Genomic DNA, 17,955 nt, shown 5'->3' on the forward strand with positions numbered 1-17,955 from the left:
CAACCACAAAATAGTCCAACCAAAAAGACAACCACATCCCATGTTCCTTCAAGTGCATCTTATGGTTTTTCACTCAAACAACACAACCAACACAAGATTAACCTTAGGAACAATCAAGAAGAAGTTATACATACCTTGAACAGAAGCTAAAACTCGAAACCCCATCTCAACTTAGCTCACATAGCCCCCAATCACACCACAACATCATAGAAGTATTCTCTTATAGTCTTTAACACCTTTGATGAGGATTTGTGTTGATTTCTCTTGAGTTTAGTTCTTGGAACCTTGGACAAGTTCTTGGAAAGTTTGAGAGTGTTTTGCAGTAATTGATCTCTGTATATTGACAAAATATTATGGATAAAGACAACTTATAAGCCCACCGCCTCAATTCTCCAAGCAGGTGGGTAAGCTGCCTGCTTGGCAGCTTGAGCAGTGCCACTTCGGATACTTGTATCTCTCTACTCTGATATCCTATTGGCAAACGGTTTGTGGAGTTGGAAACTAGACACATAGGTATTTAATTTGATATAAATATCTCCATGTAACTCTCAATATATTGGGAGAAAACTGCATCGTAACTTGGCCTATAAACCTGCCAGTTTCTCCGAAGTTCGGCAACGTGACTTGGTGACCCTAGTTTAAAAATCCATATTTATCTACCCCATGTCGTATGAATAAATGGTTTGGACCGTTGGAAACTAGGTTCCAAGACCTTCATTTAGGTATGATATATGTCCTAAAATGACATCATAAAGCTCTGAATTTAATTTCTCAAAACGGCTCGTTACAAGGCAAATCTTAACTCGATTTTTCCGTAAGTTAAATCCAATTTTTCCAAAACATTATATTTTATGTCCAAACATCATATATAGTCATATTATGACTTTACACTCATTCAATCATGATTAAAAAGTCTCGTATTCATTATACGTCACCTTAGAACGCACATAGTGTAACACCAAACTTGTCGACTTTCGACAAAACTTATCTTCTTCAATTCGTTTAGCATCTAAGCCTTCCAACCATCTTGGTACTTGTTATTCATGATCTTAAATTTTATTAACTTCCACGGTAACATGATTAACTTACTTTATAAATTTTTCAAAAATGATTTTACTTCTGAGCTTATATCAATTGACTTACGACATATTCCTAAGTACAAAAACATAGGGTGTAACATCACTCCCCCCTTTGGAACATTCGTCCTCAAATGTTGATTGATGCGCTTATCAGTCTCATAACCCATAGCTCTTATGAATATTTAAATATTCTCCTTTCCATCTAGCCAACTGCTTTGTGAACAAATCCAAAGGCCAGGGCATTCCCTCCCCTTTAGGCCTCTTTCTGACACCACGACTCGTAGTCGAAAACCTTACAATCTCGTAACTGCTACTACCTTCTATCATGCAGCCTGTACCACTTTTTCCTTGTATGGGCGCCTATACGACTCTTTACTCCAGCTTTTTCCTTCAGTTTTTAGCCGATATCTAGGCCTCACCTTGTAAACATATACAGAGCTTGACAGGATGTCCCTCTAGGCATCCATAGGTATACAGAAGTTCTTCGCTCGGTACTTTGATGAACTTACGAATATTGTTATACCTTACTTCATGGACCTAGTTAACCATCCATATGACTTTACCATATCTAGGTAGGTAATATTGTAATTACTTAGGCCTGCCACCAAACTCCAGGTTATTCTCGTTGCTTATCCTATATGCATAAATCTAAATCCTTTAATGATTCCTCATTACTATTCATCTTAAGGATGACGACATAATCTCATCTTATACTTTGTGACTTTTGTCCATTTATTGTTGATTCACCTCAATATTGATCTACAATTTACCACAGATAACTTGAAACTTCTTACGTAATCACTATGGCCCATGTTTCATCGAGGAACATCTGGAGTAATTTCCATAACCGTTTTTCATAGCATCCCAATGTGATTCACCTTACGTGGGTGTGTCAATCCTATACAATTCATGAAATCTCCCTTTTATCAAATAATTACTCAACCAAAGGCCCAAACTTTATCCTTTATTTATCACAACTACATCCTCATTCTATTACCAGGGTAGCATTCCATTTCTTCTAAATGCTACTAGTCTTAGACTCCTTTGAGTTCTTTTAGGCTATATTGAGCTTCTCTATAACTTACAGAAACCATCAGCTCTTTTGTTTTCCTGGGCTTAATTCCGAGGACTTATCCATTTCTCAGCACCTTCTTACTCGCCCTTTCTTGTCCTTACTCATGTCTTCCTAAAACTTTTCGCTTCATCATACTTTAGCTTGTGACTTATACATGTCTATTTATACTACTCTCAACCTTCCTTCAACTTGCTTGTATCATAGATTTCCTTGTGTTATTCTGGATCATAGAGCGAGACATCACATCATCTCTAACTCTTCTTTACTCTCTTAATCAGGTTTCCCAATACCTAGAACCCATAGGCTGGAAGGCATGCCACCGCTATCTTTCCTGGATATTGAATCCCAACGCTTCTAGCCTTCTATCCAAAGTAAGGACTATTCAAAACCTTCTGCACTTGAGTGTCTCGTACGTTGTTCATCTTTACCTTACTTGCTTTAAAATCTTGCAGCATGTCTTCTATCTCTTTCATAACTTCCCTTCTACATAGGTATGATTTACATCCACAACTTGAAGCTCTATTGTAATACTTACACCTCTGGTGCATACACAATTTGGTGGGAGCTTCATACTAACTTCTTATGAGGCCGGTACTCTTCTAACTGGCTTTCTCATAGAGCCGTTATATAATATGGTTGTTGTATTATCTCTCTTGTACCTCTGATATTAAGGGTGATCATGCAATGTTCTCAATCGCGATTTCTATAATTTTCTGGGTCCAATAATTAGACTCCTGATTTACTTAGTTGATGTAACTCTTTAGTTTCCTATTCTTTATGATCAGCCTTTATGTAGGCTTATGCCATCTTCCGGTCTGCGGCCCATGGTATTAGTTATTACTTTAGCCTTTCATGGATACTATGGAATACCCGTGACACCATAATCTAACAATTCAATCCTTTGTCTATGATCTAGACTCAATTCTTTTCTTTTCTTTTAACTTATACCAGAGTCTTCTTGGTTGTATGATTGTCAACATATATGCTGCATGGATAATATTCCGAAATCTTATGTGCGTTCATAACGTAAGTAATTCTGGACCATTGTTCGAATAATTCCTTTCGTTTCTTCTCAGCTTTCTTTAAACTTAGGCTATTACTTTTCCTAGTCTTTATGCACCCTTGTAGCATGCATACTTATCTTTTCTTAGTTCCCACACATGACGGAATTTTCGTGCAACTCACATGATCTCGAATCCTACTTTCTTATAGAGTGCATACAATGTTGTAGTGAAACTGTTGTTACAAGACCATTTCCTCTTTAGGTCACTATGCTTAGGTTGAAGCCTTCTTCCTTATTTCCTTAGCTAGTTTTTATTTGTAGTACTTAGTGAGGACCCTCTAATTCTTGCAAGGCTGTGAGCTTATTACATCATTTACCTGGCAGAATTTTTTATGTTCTTTCTTACTTGTAATTATCCTTACCTACTTGCCTTCATTCCCTTTTGCTCGTAGGGTAGCTTCTAAGATGATATTTTGATTGTCTTCCCAATGGCACTCTCTTTTATCTCCATAACACTCATACGGTATCTTTAACTACCCCAACTCCTATCTTAATATTTCTCAAGGTTACGATGTCATATCTGCGAGACTGAATTCCCCATGTTGGGATTTACATGTTTATCTTGCACGATCGACTGATTTCTTTGTATCCACTTGTTTAGACGTAACTAGGCTCTTCCTGAATCAGTTGCTAACTACTCATTGGCCCATTTTCATATCAATATTTTCCTTACTTCCTCTCCTTGACGCCGCGTTTGCATAATGTTCTGGAATCGTAGCATATCAGTAGGATTTGGATAAGTTCAATCTCATCCCTTTTCTCATTTTTTTCTCGCATTCTTCCTTCACCATTCCAAAATTACTAAAACCACCTAATTTTGACTTAATGCTACATCATTCAATATTCCCCCCTTTAGGGGATGTTTTACATCTTCATCTTTGGCGTCTTCTCACATCATCGATGACCCTTCAAGGCTTCCAGTTCCTATCTTTATAGTATTCATATCTAGTTGTATTATTCTAGAGTACACCATCTGGGTGTCTCACAAGGAGATCTATCAGCACATTTGCAATATCCTTTGAAAATGTCAACTGATGCAAACAATCCATACATCATTTTGGGTTACTCTAACCCCAGTCGGGCTAATTGTACACACCTATGTTACTATTGAATGTAACTCAAAATGCTTATGTCTCTCTTCCTGAATTGTAGATAATGTTCATCTTTACTAACTGGGTACTTTGTACCCTTCTTCACCTTGCTTCATTTACTTGTTGAAACTTGTACCTTCTGATTCTCTCGTTGCTTTTCACCATATGGGTGGATAAATATTCATGCCAGGGCTCCTCAATAAGAAGCTTACATGTCTTAGTACACACATGATCTACTGAAGACCTTACATTTACTCATTATAAGCATCATGCAGAATCAAGTTCCTCTTACTCACCTCTTCCATACCAAACTTGTAACTACGCGCAATCCCTTACCAACCATCTTTCAAAATGTAGGCATCATTGTATTATGAATAAAATAGGTTTTAGGGAATTGAGTTCTTACAACTGAGCTCTACCACGTCATCTAGAGTAAGAAGGAAGAGTGACAGTCCTAAATGCCCTATAGCCTCCTACTTACAAGTATGGTGCACAACACACCCATAAACAAGACTCTACTAGACACACCTTGTAGACTCCCTAGGATAGAAGTGCTCTGATACCACTTTTGTCACGACCCAAACTGATAGGTCGCGACGATCATCCGATGCCATACTCGGCCCAAGCGTACCACTCTGTAACTGTGAACTCTGCAGGGGTAACCCTTAACTTAGGCCTATGAGACCATACTCTAAATCATCTTAAAATATCATCTCTCTCATATGAGGGGTAAACATACCCAAAAGCTGCATATATATATATATATATATATATATATATATATATATATATATATATATATATATATATATATATATGCAGTATGAGGCCGCCATGAACGTCTACTGATAGACCAAAATATATAGGACTTGTCTACAAGCCTCTAGAGATAATTGAACTGTATCATGATCGGGACAGGGCCTCGCCCTACCCATCAAACCTGTATATATAAAATAGTCTCCAAGGTATAGACCTCGTAACTCTGAGAAAGTGGAGTGTACCAATCAAGCTGATGTTTGACTCTGTCTACTAGGAAGATCTATCCAACTTTCTATCAAGACCCGTAGGCATGAAATACAACATCCCCCAGCAAAAGGGACGTCAGTACGAAATAATGTACCGAGTATATAAGACAACAGAATAACTGAAAGCTGAAACTGAACTGATAATATGATAATTGAAAGTAACTAAGAGTCAAACATAATCTGAATATATGTTTACCTACTGATACTGACTCAACTCTCTCAATATAGTAAGTAAAATAGTTGTCCGGCCCTATAAGGCACGGTGTATATATAACTACTCTACCGTAGTAGGCTCGCTTATAGGTGCTCGGCCATACTAGGCTCTATATCTCGGCCATGTTGGGGTCGCTCATAGGAGCTCGGCCACAGTAGGCTCAGCATATAACTTACCATCTGATCAAAGGTTGCCCAATAGGGGCTTGCCTATCGATTATAGCTCGATGATAATAAAAATACTGTAATACTATATGTATAAGCTCTCTGCTCTTGTTACGCCCCATAGTATTATGTCGATATTCCGCCCTGCAGTATTATATTACGATGATGTTACTCCCTACAGTATTGCATTACGATGATGTTACGCTCCGTATTATATTACGACGATGTTACGCCCTGCAGTATTATACGTAAAATTGTTGTAAGATAATTGACCTCAGTTCAAGGACAAGATTATTTGGAGATTATAAGCATATGTTATTTCAAACAAGTGATGAGTAAATTTTTGAAGGTGAGAGTGTAAGCAAATCGAAGAAAATGAATTTTCGTTGAAGTTTGACATTTTGGAATAAAATATGGCCCGAGCTAAAGTACATGGTACTTATGAACTAATACCATACAAGGTACCACATGACCATGATAGTAAGGTGTATAAGGTATGTTAAAAGTGAGTAGTATTTTACATAATTTAAGATAATTCCTAATTATGTAGATAATTGAGTAATTATTGGTTAATGGGGATTAAAAACTAAGTAATGAGTTAAGTGGATAATTTTTGGATAAACCTTATAACCACCAACGTGGCAGCCCATGAGATTGGATAAAGAATCAACTGGTGACTCTTGAATCACATGGAAAGGTGTCACAACTAAAGGATTATGTGACTTAGTCATCAAAAGTGTGGGGCCCACACCTAAAGACTTAAAAAACAAAAAAAAACCATTCTAATTCATTTGGTGTCTCTACAAATCATTGAAAAGGATCAGCAAGAAAGTTTCATCCAAGATTATACATGATAGTAACGTGTTTCAACAAGAATTTATATAAAACCCTTACAATGCTATAGCAACGTGAGATTTGCGATTCTAAGGAAGTACCATGCAATCTTTCCTAAGAATATCATACGGATTTTCTCCCTACTTCGATCCACCGTTGCGTGATGTTGCAATAGATGTGCGTCAGAGGAATTGTCAAGAGAATCGGTCCAGATATGTTAAGGCTACCCCTTCTTTCTTTTGGCATGATCTATACGACACAAACAAAACGAAAAAATACATAACTTTCATAAATGACTCTATTTATCGAAATACAAGGGGTATCTATATCTTGATTCCCCATCTGAATTACTGTTATATCTTCTATTCATGGGTCTCAAAAAGATACGTATTTGATAAAGTTTATCTGAAAGGCATATGGATTTTTATGGCATTCCGAGAAAATCTTGTGAGACATCCAGATGGTGCACTCTAGAATATTACAATTAGATATGAATACTACCATGATCAAAAACAAAATCGGAAGATAAGCACGGAAAGCCTGGAAGGGATAAATATTACCTAAGTATGGCTCCCGTCCCTAGTAAAGAAAGAAGTTAGGCAACCCAAAGAGCCAGTAGGTGGAGCAAGGGGAGCTAGAATTAAAAAATGTCTTGTTCGAATTTTCCGAATAAAATGATAGGTGTAAATGTTAGCAGGGAAAGAAGAGAGTTAATGAAGCATTATGAGTAAGATGTGATACATGGATGACAAAGGTATAAAAAAAATGAAAATAATAAAAATATTACAGAGTCTGTAGCCAAGGGAAGGAAAAGATGAGAGGTGACAGGCCTTGAGACAACAAAAGAGTATAGGCCATAAAGTCATATCTTCATTTTGAGAAATAAGTTCGTGACTCTAATGTGATTACCAAAAGGAAAAGTTAGACCCTAGAGTAATATAAATCAGTATGTACTGGTGAACAAGATTAACTAAACATAAATTAGGGATTGAGTGCTTTGATAATAGCCAGCACCAAGAGAATTTTAGATTTCATTTCGGCGATAATAGAATGGACAATAGAAGAAGATTTATGAGAAATTCAGAGAATGGTCATTCAGGAAGACGTTTCCTTAAAGCAAGCAGTGTGAGCAAAGTTAAGCTTAAGGGACTGTATGTGCCAGTTATACTAAGTGTCACCCTCACGAGTAAAGAAAGTTGCTATCCTTGGTACAGAAGGATCACTGCAAGGAGAGTAAGGGTCATCAATGATGTGAGTGGACGCCAAAGATGAAGAGGTAAAACATCTATAGGTAGATCATCGTAGCGCTAAATATTAGTACTCCCCTAAAGGGGGAATATGGAGTGATGTGATATTAAGTCAGAATTAAGTGGTTCTAGTAATTATGGAATGGTAAAGCAAGAATGCGCTAAAATGAAAAAGGGATGAGATTGCACTTATTCAAAGACTACAGATATGCTATGATTCCAGAGCATTATGCAAACACAGCATCAAGGAGAGGAAGTAAGGGTTCTTGCCCGAGATGTTATTGATTAATAAGGATCCATTGCGAGAGGTAAGTTAAAACAAAGGAAATAACCCAAGAAAGATTATGCGGAATATTGATACGGGAATGGGCCAACAAGTAGTTAGTAGTTGATTCAGGAAGAGCCTAGGTATGGCTAGACAAGAGGATACAGACAAATCAATAGATCGTGCAAGATAAACATAGGGAACCCCAACATAGGGAATTCAGCCTCACAGTTATAACATCATGATCTTTGAGAAATATTCGGATAGGAGTTGTGGTAGATAAAGATACCGTATGAGTGTTACGAAAATAAAAGAGAGTACCACTAGGAAGTCAGTCAAAATATTAGTTCAGAAGCAACCCTACAAGCACGAGGGCGTGGAGATAAGTAACTACGAGTAATTATAGGCGAAGAAGAATATCAAAAATTCTGTCAAGCATAGGATGTGATAAGCTCGCAGCTTTACAAGAGTCAGAGGATCCTCCCTAAGTACTACAATGAAATACTATTTGAGGAAATAAGGAAGAATGCTTTAACCTAAGCACAGTGACCTAAAGAGAAAATGATTGTATAACAATAGTCTCACTACAAAATTGCGTGCACTCCAAAAGAAAGTGGCACCCACCATGGCTAATGAGCAGGGAGTAAAACTAAAAGTAATATTCGAGATCATATGAGCTGCACAAAAATTTCGACATACGTGAGAACTTAGATAAACTAAGTATACACGCAACAAGTGGCAAAAAGACCAGGAAAAGAAATTGCTTACGTTTGAAGAAAGCTAAAATGGAATGAAAGGAATTATTCGATTAATGATTAGCCGTAGAAGACTCTGGTATAAGTTAAAAGAAGGAATTAGGTCTAGGCCATAGACAAAGGATTGAATCATTAGAAGATTGTATCATGGTTTTCCATAGCGTCCATGAAATGCTAAAGTAATAACTAAATGCCATGATCCGCATATCGGAAGATAGCTTAAGCCTACATAAAGGCTGATCAAAAAGAAGAGGAAACTAAAGAGTTACATCTACCAATTAAATTAGGAATCTGATTATTGGACCCACAAAATTATAGAAATCATGATTGAGAACATAGAATAATCACTCCTAATATCAGAGGAGCAGGAGACATAGTACAACAACCACATTCTATAACGGCTCTATAAGAAAGCCAGTTAGGAGAATACCAGCCTCATAAAAAGTCAGTATAGAGCTACCATCATATTGTGCATGCACCAGAGGTGCAAGTATTATAAGAGAGCTTCAAGCTATAGATGTGAATTATACCTATATGGAAGGGAGTTATGAAAGAGATGGAAGATATGACGTGAGACTTTAAGATGAGTAAGGTAAAGGTGGACAATATACAAGTCACCCAAATGCAGAAGGTTGTGAATAGTCCTTAATTCGGATAGAAAGCTAGAAGTGTGGGGATTCAATATCCAGGAATGATAGTGGCATCGTTAGTGGCATATTTTCCAGCCTATGGTTTCTATGTATCGAGAAGCTTGATTAAGAGAGTAAAGAAGAATTAGAGACGATGTGATATCTCGCGTGATGTTTCAGAATGGCATAAGGAAATCTATGATGCAAGCAAGTTGAAAGGTTGCGAGTAATATTAATAGATATGTGTAGGTCGCAAGCTATTGTGTGGTGAAGCGACAAGGTTGTAAAGGACAGGAGTAAGGATAAGAAAGGGCGAGTGAGAAGGTGACAAGAATGGATAAGTCCTCAGGATTAAGCCTATGAAAATAAGAGAGCTAATGGTTTCTCTAATTTATAGGAAGTTCAGTATAGCCTGAATAAACTCAAAGGAGTCTAAGACTAATAGCATCTAGAAGAAATGGAATGCTTCCCTAGTAATAGAATGAGGATGTAATTGTGATAAATAAGGGATGGCGTTTGGGTCTTCTATTGAGTAATAATTTGAGGAAAAAAGGCAATTTCATAAATTGTACAGGATTAAAACACCCACGTAAGGTGAATCACATTGGGATGCTATGAAATACGATTATGGAAATTACTCCAGATGTTCCTCGTTGCAACATGAGCCCTAGCGACAGTGTTACATAAGAGGCTAAGTTAATATTAGTGGATTGCAGATCAACATTGAGGTGAATCAACAATGGATGGATAAAAGTTACGAAGTATGAGATGAGAATAGACCATCATTCTTGAGATGAACAGTGATGAAGAAGCATTAAAGGACTTAGATTTATACATGTAGGATAAGCAACAAGAGTAACCTGGAGTTTGGTAGCAGATATCAGTAACAATAAATCGAAGTAAGAGCAATGGTATACTGACCTACTTAGATGTAGTAAATTCATACGAATGGATAACCGAGTCTATGAAATAAGATATAGCAATATCCGTAAGTTCAACAAAGTACCAATCGAAGAACTTCAGTATACCTATAGATTTCCAGAGAGACATCTTATCAAGCTCTGTATATGTTCACAAAATGAGGCCTAGAGATTGGCTAAGAGCTGGAGGAAAGAGGGGAGAAACATCGCATAGGCACACATACAATGTTAGAGTCGTACAGGCTGTATGATAGAAGGTAGCAACAGTTACAAGATTAGAAGGATTCAAACTACCAATCGTGGTGTGAGAAAGAGGCTTAAAGGGGGGAATGCCCTGGCCTTTAGATTTATTCAAATAACACTTGCCTAAATGGAAAGGAGAATATTAAAGTATTTGCAATAGCTATGGGTTATGAGAAAGATAAGTGCATCAGTCAACATTCGAGGACAAATATTCTAAAGGGGGGAATGATGTTACGTCCCGCAGTATTATGTCGATATTCTGCCCTACACTATTATATTACGATGATGTTACGCCCCACAGTATTATATTACGATGATGTTACTCCCTACAGTATTGCATTACGATGATGTTACGCTCTGCAGTATTATATTACGACGATGTTACGCCCTGCAGTATTATACGTAAAATTGTTGTAAGATAATTGACCTCAGTTCAAGGACAAGATTATTTGGAGATTATAAGCATAATGTTATTTCAAACAAGTGATGAGTAAATTTTTGAAGGTGAAGTGTAAGAAAATCGAAGAAAATGAATTTTCGTTGAAGTTTGACATTTTGGGATAAAATACGGCCCGAGCTAAAGTACATGGTACTTATGAACTAGTACCATACAAGGTACCACATGACCATGATAATAAAGTGTATAAGGTATGTTAAAAGTGAGTAGTATTTTACGTAATTTGAGATAATTCCTAATTATGTAGATAATTGAGTAATTATTGGTTAATGGGGATTAACAAATTAAGTAATGAGTTAAGTGGATAATTTTTGGATAAACCTTATAACCACCAACATGGAAGCCCATGAGATTGGATAAAGAATCAACTGGTGACTCTTGAATCACATGGAAAGGTGTCACAACTAAAGGATTATGTGACTTAGTCATCAAAAGTGTGGGGCCCACACCTAAAGACTTAAAAAACAAAAACAAACCATTCTAATTCATTTGGTGTCTCTACAAATCATTGAAAAGGATCAGCAAGAAAGTTTCATCCAAGATTATACATTATAGTAACGTGCTTCAACAAGAATTTATATAAAACCCTTACAATGCTATAGCAACGTGAGATTTGCGATTTCAAGGAAGTATGGTGCAATCTTTCCTAAGAATATAATATGGATTTTCTCCCTACTTCGATCCGCCGTTACGTGATGTCGCAATAGATGTGTGTTAGAGGAATTGTCAAGAGAATCAGTCCAGGTATGTTAAGGCTACCCCTCCTTTCTTTTGGCATGATCTATACGGCACAAATGAAAAGAAAAAATGCACAACTTTCATAAATGACTCTATTCATCGAAATACAAGGGGTGCCTATATTCTTGATTCCCCATGTGAATTACTATTATATCTTCTGTTCATGGGTCTCAGAAAAATACGTATTTGATAAAGTTTATCCGAAAGTCACATGGATTTTTATGGCACTCTGAGAAAAACTTATTAATGTATTTCTTATGCATTTCATATATTTATACATGTACATTGACCCATGACCGGATGGCGTTATATATGCGTATATATGTATATTATATTTATATAGGATATGGGAAAAGGTTACGGCGTTATATACGCACCACCACCTGATCAGCTGGTATACATTAATAATTTTGCCACAGTGACCGAGATGATATGATGGGATGCCCTCAGAAGCTTGATGATGTTATGAAACATGTACCTATACACGACATGACATTCATATGCATATGCATGACATTATAACTATTTCATCAATTACAGAGTTATCTAGACTTACAAGTTGAGTCATTTACCCTATATTCCTTCCATCTCTGTTATGTACTTATTTATGTGCCTTACATACTCGGTACATTATTCGTACTGACATACCTTTTGCTTGGGAACGTTGCGTTTCATGCCTGCAGGTCCCAATAGACAGGTCAAGAATCCTCCAAGTAGGCTATCAGCTTAGCGGAAGATGTTGGTGTGCTCCATTTGCTTCGAAGTTACTTGTTTGGTTAATATGATTTAGACGTGTATTGTTTGGTATGGCGGGACTCTGTTCCGACCTTTATAAAAATTATGTATTCTTAGAGGCTTGTAGACAGATGTCATGTACGTAAAAGATTGTTTGGACTTGTCATCCTATGTTCAGTATATGAGTGGTTATTTTGTTCTTATAGGCCCTTATGTCGTATGCATAAGTTGGTATTACATGTTGTATCCTACTTATCTCACGGCAGCCTTCCGGCTCAGTTATCTATGATAGTATGATATGAAAAGATATGTTATGTTGGTACTCAGTTGAGTAAGGTACCGGGTGCCCCTCGCGGCCCATCGGTTTGGGTTGTGACAGCTCTCTTGACTGGAAGAAGACAATACTCAATTGAATATGATAAGGGATAATAGTGTAACTTATGAGACTAGAAAAATGTACATAAATTCAGGAATATGAATTTCTCTTTATGCCTCGTTATCAAACTTGTGTAATTAAGAGTTCATGCCAAAATGAAGGAAGGGCTTAGCCTTAACATACCTGTATGATCTCTTCCTTATTACTCAACCAAGCTCAACACAACTTCTTGCATCTACAATAAGTGAAATGATATTGTCGTTAACATATAATGTCGTACCATCGTATTTGGCTAGTCGCATGACTTAAGGAAAATCGGGCAGCAACTCCCCTATTTTTAATATATTCGAAAGACCACTAAGGGTCATCAACAACCCAACAACAACAACTATAACCAACACTAGCAACAACAACAATATAATCCAATATGAGTTTCTCCGATTATCTTAGCAATCATATTGAGCGGCAAGCTCATTTTTTTACTCATAACAAGATATAAATTGAATCCAACTCTTATTCCATAAATTAGTTTACAACCTTTAAAGCATCATACTTATATGTACCATATTATTACTTGTTTAAAACCTCTACAAAATGCCTTCCAAAACAGCCCTATACGCCTAGCACCTTAATTTTTATCGTCAATCACTTGTTTTTCATCTTTTCTTCTTCAATCAACTTAATTAATACCTAGGAAAGCTTAACAACAGTATCCACAATATTATCAAATTATTTCTCACAATTTTCAGCCACCACAAATCATATTTTTAACCACAAAATAGTCCAACCAAAAAGACAACCGTATCCCATGTTCCTTCAAGTGCATCTTATGGTTTTTCACTCAAACAACACAAGATTAACCTTAGGCACAATCAAGAAGATGTTATACATACCTTGTACAACAGATACAACTCGAAACCCCATCTCAACTTAGCTCAAAATAGCCATCAATCACACCACAACATCATAGAAGTATTCTCTTGTAGTCTTTAACACCTTTGATGAAGATTTGTGTTGATTTCTCTTGAGCTTAGTTCTTGGAAACTTGGACAAGTTCTTGGAGAGTTTGAGAGTGTTTTGCAGTAATTGATCACTGGATATTGACAAAATATTATGGATAAAGACAACTTATAAGCCCACCGCCTCAATTCTCCAAGCAGGTGGGTAAGCTGCCTGCTTGGCAGCTTGAGCAGTGCCACTTCGGATACTTGTATCTCTCTACTCCGATATCGTATTGGCAAACGGTTTGTGGAGTTGGAAACTAGACACATAGCGCTTTAATTCCATATAAATATATCCATGTAAATCTCAATATATTGGGAGAAAACTGCATCGCAACTTGGCCTATAAACCTGCCAGTTTCTCCGAAGTGCGGGCTTGGTGACCCTAGTTTAAAAATTCTTATTTCTCTACTCCCATGTCGTATGAATAAATGGTTAGTACCATTGGAAACTAGGTCCAAGACCTTCATTTTGATATGATATATGTCCCAAAATGACATCATAAAGCTTATGAATTTAATTTCTCAAAACGGCTCGTTACAAGGCAAATCTTAACTCGATTTTTCCGTAAGTTAAATCCAATTTTTCCAAAACATTATATTTTATGTCCAAACATCATATATAGTCATATTATGACTTTACACTCATTCAATCATGATTAAAAAGTCTCGTATTCATTATACGTCACCTTAGAACGCACATAGTGTAACACCAAACTTGTCGACTTTCGACAAAACTTATCTTCTTCAATTCGTTTAGCTTCTAAGCATTCCAACCATCTTGGTACTTGTTGTTCATGATCTTAAATATTATTAACTTCCACGGTATCATGATTAACTTACTTTATAAATTTTTCAAAGATGATTTCATTTCTGAGCTTACATTAATTGACTTACGACGTACTCTTAAGTACGAAAACATGGGGTGCAACATTTCCATACTAAAAAGAAAGAGTATCAGTAACATAAAATTAATTTACAGAGAATGCTACTTCTTAATGGTCCTGGATTCATCCATTCGGTACTTCTTCAGCTGTGGAGGAGACACATTGCCTCAGGTGGTGTTATCTAATTCTATCACTTTACCGAAAAATTTAATATATGTACTGAAAATCTATTTTTTCAAATTACGTAAGCACTATACCACTTGAAAAATAATGTAAGTAAACATCAGTCTTGAATATAAGTAGCTTTATTAAAATCCCATAGCATATTCAGACCCGTCTACAAGCTTAATTGTGGCAATATTAGCACTGTTTGCATAAAATTTTACATATGCTACTATTGTTTAGGTTAGACAATGAATGATCAACTAAAGTTAAAAAGTTACTGCTTGTATTGTTTTGAGGTTGATTCCAAATGCTGTACAAATATATATTAAAGGGTAGACAAGAAAGCTTAATCATTTATGTGAGCAGAGAGACTAAAATTTGAGAGAACATGTGAAGTACTTGACAAGCAAAAGATAGATTCCAAAAGCAACCAATGTTTTCTTCTTTTTGCTTAGTTTCCTGACATCCCAAGAAAACATATATTCTGGCTTGAAAAGCAATATATAGTTAAAGAGAAGAACAAACAGAAGAAAGTCCTCATTTTTATGAGTTTGCTATGCTAGTTAAGTAACAGCTCAGCTTCTTTCTGGAATCAGAAGTTTACTGTTTTATAACTTTTACCTGTTGCTCTCACTTTAGGGACCCCACTTTCCCTCTTCTTATTCGAATGCTTGCAGCAGCAAGAGCATATTCATTATTCAACATGGTGATGGATTCAAGAAGTAGCACTATGAAATTTTACATTCTTGCTTTACACACATTTCAATTGCTAGCCTCAAGCCCCTTTGGTCTATGTGGTAAGTATGCATATAATTTGAAGTCCACTGCACCACCCTTTCAACATACATTGTTGTTACATTCAAAAAATCTAGACGTTGTTAGTTCTGAGTTTAATTCCATCTGCATTTCTATTTCGCACGCATATACATATAAGGTCCGAGTTCTGCTGAACTTGTGATAACCCATAGTTGAATCCGTCACTGATACTCATACGCTTTGTTTTTGCCAAAAAAATGCAGATAGAGCCGGGATAAATCCTGGCTTTGGACTGCACAGGAAAGTAAGACTGCTGCAGGTTGGATCAACCAGTCCAGAGAACCCTTTTCCATATGGAATATACACTTCCCCTCCTCTGCTTTCAGGAGCTGTACCACCACCAACTCCAGGGAACTCTCCTAATCCATATGGGATATTCACTCCTTCTCCTCCTACTCCTTCAGGGGCAATGCCACCGCCATTACAATCCACTTCTGCACCGCCACCATCTCCTCCTACTCCTTCAGGGGCTATGCCACCACCTTTACTTTCCATTTCCCCGCCGCCACCATCTCCTCCTACTCCTTCAGGGGCTGTGCCACCACCTTTACTTTCCATTTCCCCGCCACCCCCATCTCCAAATGCACAAAGTCCACAGCATAATGCACCTAAGCAGCCACCACCGAATAGTCATTCATCGCCACCACCACCAGCTCCTAATAAGAAACCTGAGAATGCAGTTTGGTGCGTGGCTAAGCCGACAGTACCAGCAGACTTGATTCAGCAGGCACTGGACTATGCTTGTGGTTCTGGGGCTGGTTGTGATGCCATACAGCCCAATGGGGCGTGCTACCAGCCGGCTACGTTGCTTTCTCATGCTTCTTACGCTTTCAACAGCTACTGGCAGAAGAAAAAACAGGGCGGAGGGACTTGTGACTTTGGAGGAACTGCTATGCTTGTCACTGCTGATCCAAGTAAGACTCTCAACTACCTTAAAAGCTCTACTCTATGAGAATACATTACAAATAACAGTTACCTCAACGATTATAGTTTCGCCAAAAGGGTTGGAAGTGCCTCCATTGACAGTGTGGCGTTGGCATGGCAGTGTACTTTTAGTCCTGTGATATATAGTTGACGTTGTCTGAACATTTTGACAGGTTATGATCAGTGCCGTTTCACATGCAACTGATTGTGGAAGACAACATTTGAGATTGAGAGGACCCCAAGACCGGATAGGCAGATATTTGCATATGTTATTTTACTACGAGGGACTGATGTAACCTCATACGATTCTTGTCTGTTTTTTCTCTTTTTTATTTGTTCTTTTAAAAGAACTCTATGGTGATGTACTACTTCTTCACAATTAAATGGGACATAATAGATGACCCTTAAATTTTTGCCAACTTCTGTCAATAATGAACAATGAAGCAAAAGCCTTTATCAAATAGTCCAATATCCAAAATAGATACTCCCGAAGTGTAGAATGCCAATTCATCGTACCTCAATTCCAACAGCTATGATTTTGCCTCCCCGGCACAGTAGGAGATAGGGGTGTAAACTGACCAAACCGTGCCGTACGGAACAGGTTTCTTTTAATAAAACCGTAGGTTTTTATATAAATTTATAACTGTACCAATAATTAGGGTAAGTTTTTTATTTTATAAAAATAAACTGAAAAAATACTGAACCGTACCGAATAAATTTACATGTGAAAAATATATTTATATATTAAGTTTAAGAATAATAATGTATTAGAATTTTCCTTGGACCTTAGAATTGTGAAAACGATTACAAGCAAATAAGTAACTTAACTCAAAATCTTAATTCTCAAACCTATAATTATATTCCTATTAAAACTAAATTATTTCCAACATACTTACTAGCAAGACACGAGCTATTCTAGCGATTAGTAGCAAACTACAATATATTGAATATGTTTCCTTTCATATAATTTAGATTTATCTTTATAAATATTTAATCTTCTATAGACTTTATTTTTGAGTTCCAGCTTGGTTATATATTTTCACTTGGTTAATATCTTTGTTTAGTTTCTTTTATGCTGTTGTAGAATAGTTGATGGATCTATACTCTGGAGAGTAAAAATATATAGAGAGTTTGTTATGTCTTATAAAAGTACGTATGTTATTGCATTCTATTTCTACTAGTGACTTTTACATGACATTCAAAAAAAATACCGAAAATTAACCGAACCGTACCGATACTGCAGAGAAACCGAC

At 36.8% G+C, this 17,955-nt stretch overlaps 1 protein-coding gene across 1 annotated transcript; it reads left to right on the plus strand.

Annotated features, from left to right (window-relative positions):
- The first annotated feature begins 15,521 nt into the window (after positions 1-15,521).
- LOC107830764 (uncharacterized) lies at positions 15,522-17,121 on the plus strand. The gene is made up of 3 exons (XM_016658405.2): positions 15,522-15,759; positions 15,982-16,692; positions 16,876-17,121. The coding sequence occupies exons 1-3, from the start codon at positions 15,630-15,632 to the stop codon at positions 16,905-16,907; spliced, it is 873 nt and encodes a 290-aa protein (XP_016513891.2). The 5' UTR covers positions 15,522-15,629; the 3' UTR covers positions 16,908-17,121.
- The last annotated feature ends 834 nt before the right edge of the window (positions 17,122-17,955 follow it).

Source organism: Nicotiana tabacum, chromosome 11, assembly GCF_000715075.1.
Source record: "Nicotiana tabacum cultivar K326 chromosome 11, ASM71507v2, whole genome shotgun sequence".
NCBI lineage: Eukaryota > Viridiplantae > Streptophyta > Magnoliopsida > Solanales > Solanaceae > Nicotiana > Nicotiana tabacum.

Excerpts from the sequence above, each read along its gene's own strand:
- LOC107830764 (XM_016658405.2), top strand. The coding sequence starts at position 15,630 with ATGCTTGCAGCAGCAAGAGCATATTCATTATTCAACATGGTGATGGAT. Across the intron at positions 15,760-15,981 it reads AAGCCCCTTTGGTCTATGTG|ATAGAGCCGGGATAAATCCT; the intron begins GTAAGTATGCAT and ends AAAAAAATGCAG. Across the intron at positions 16,693-16,875 it reads GCTTGTCACTGCTGATCCAA|GTTATGATCAGTGCCGTTTC; the intron begins GTAAGACTCTCA and ends ACATTTTGACAG.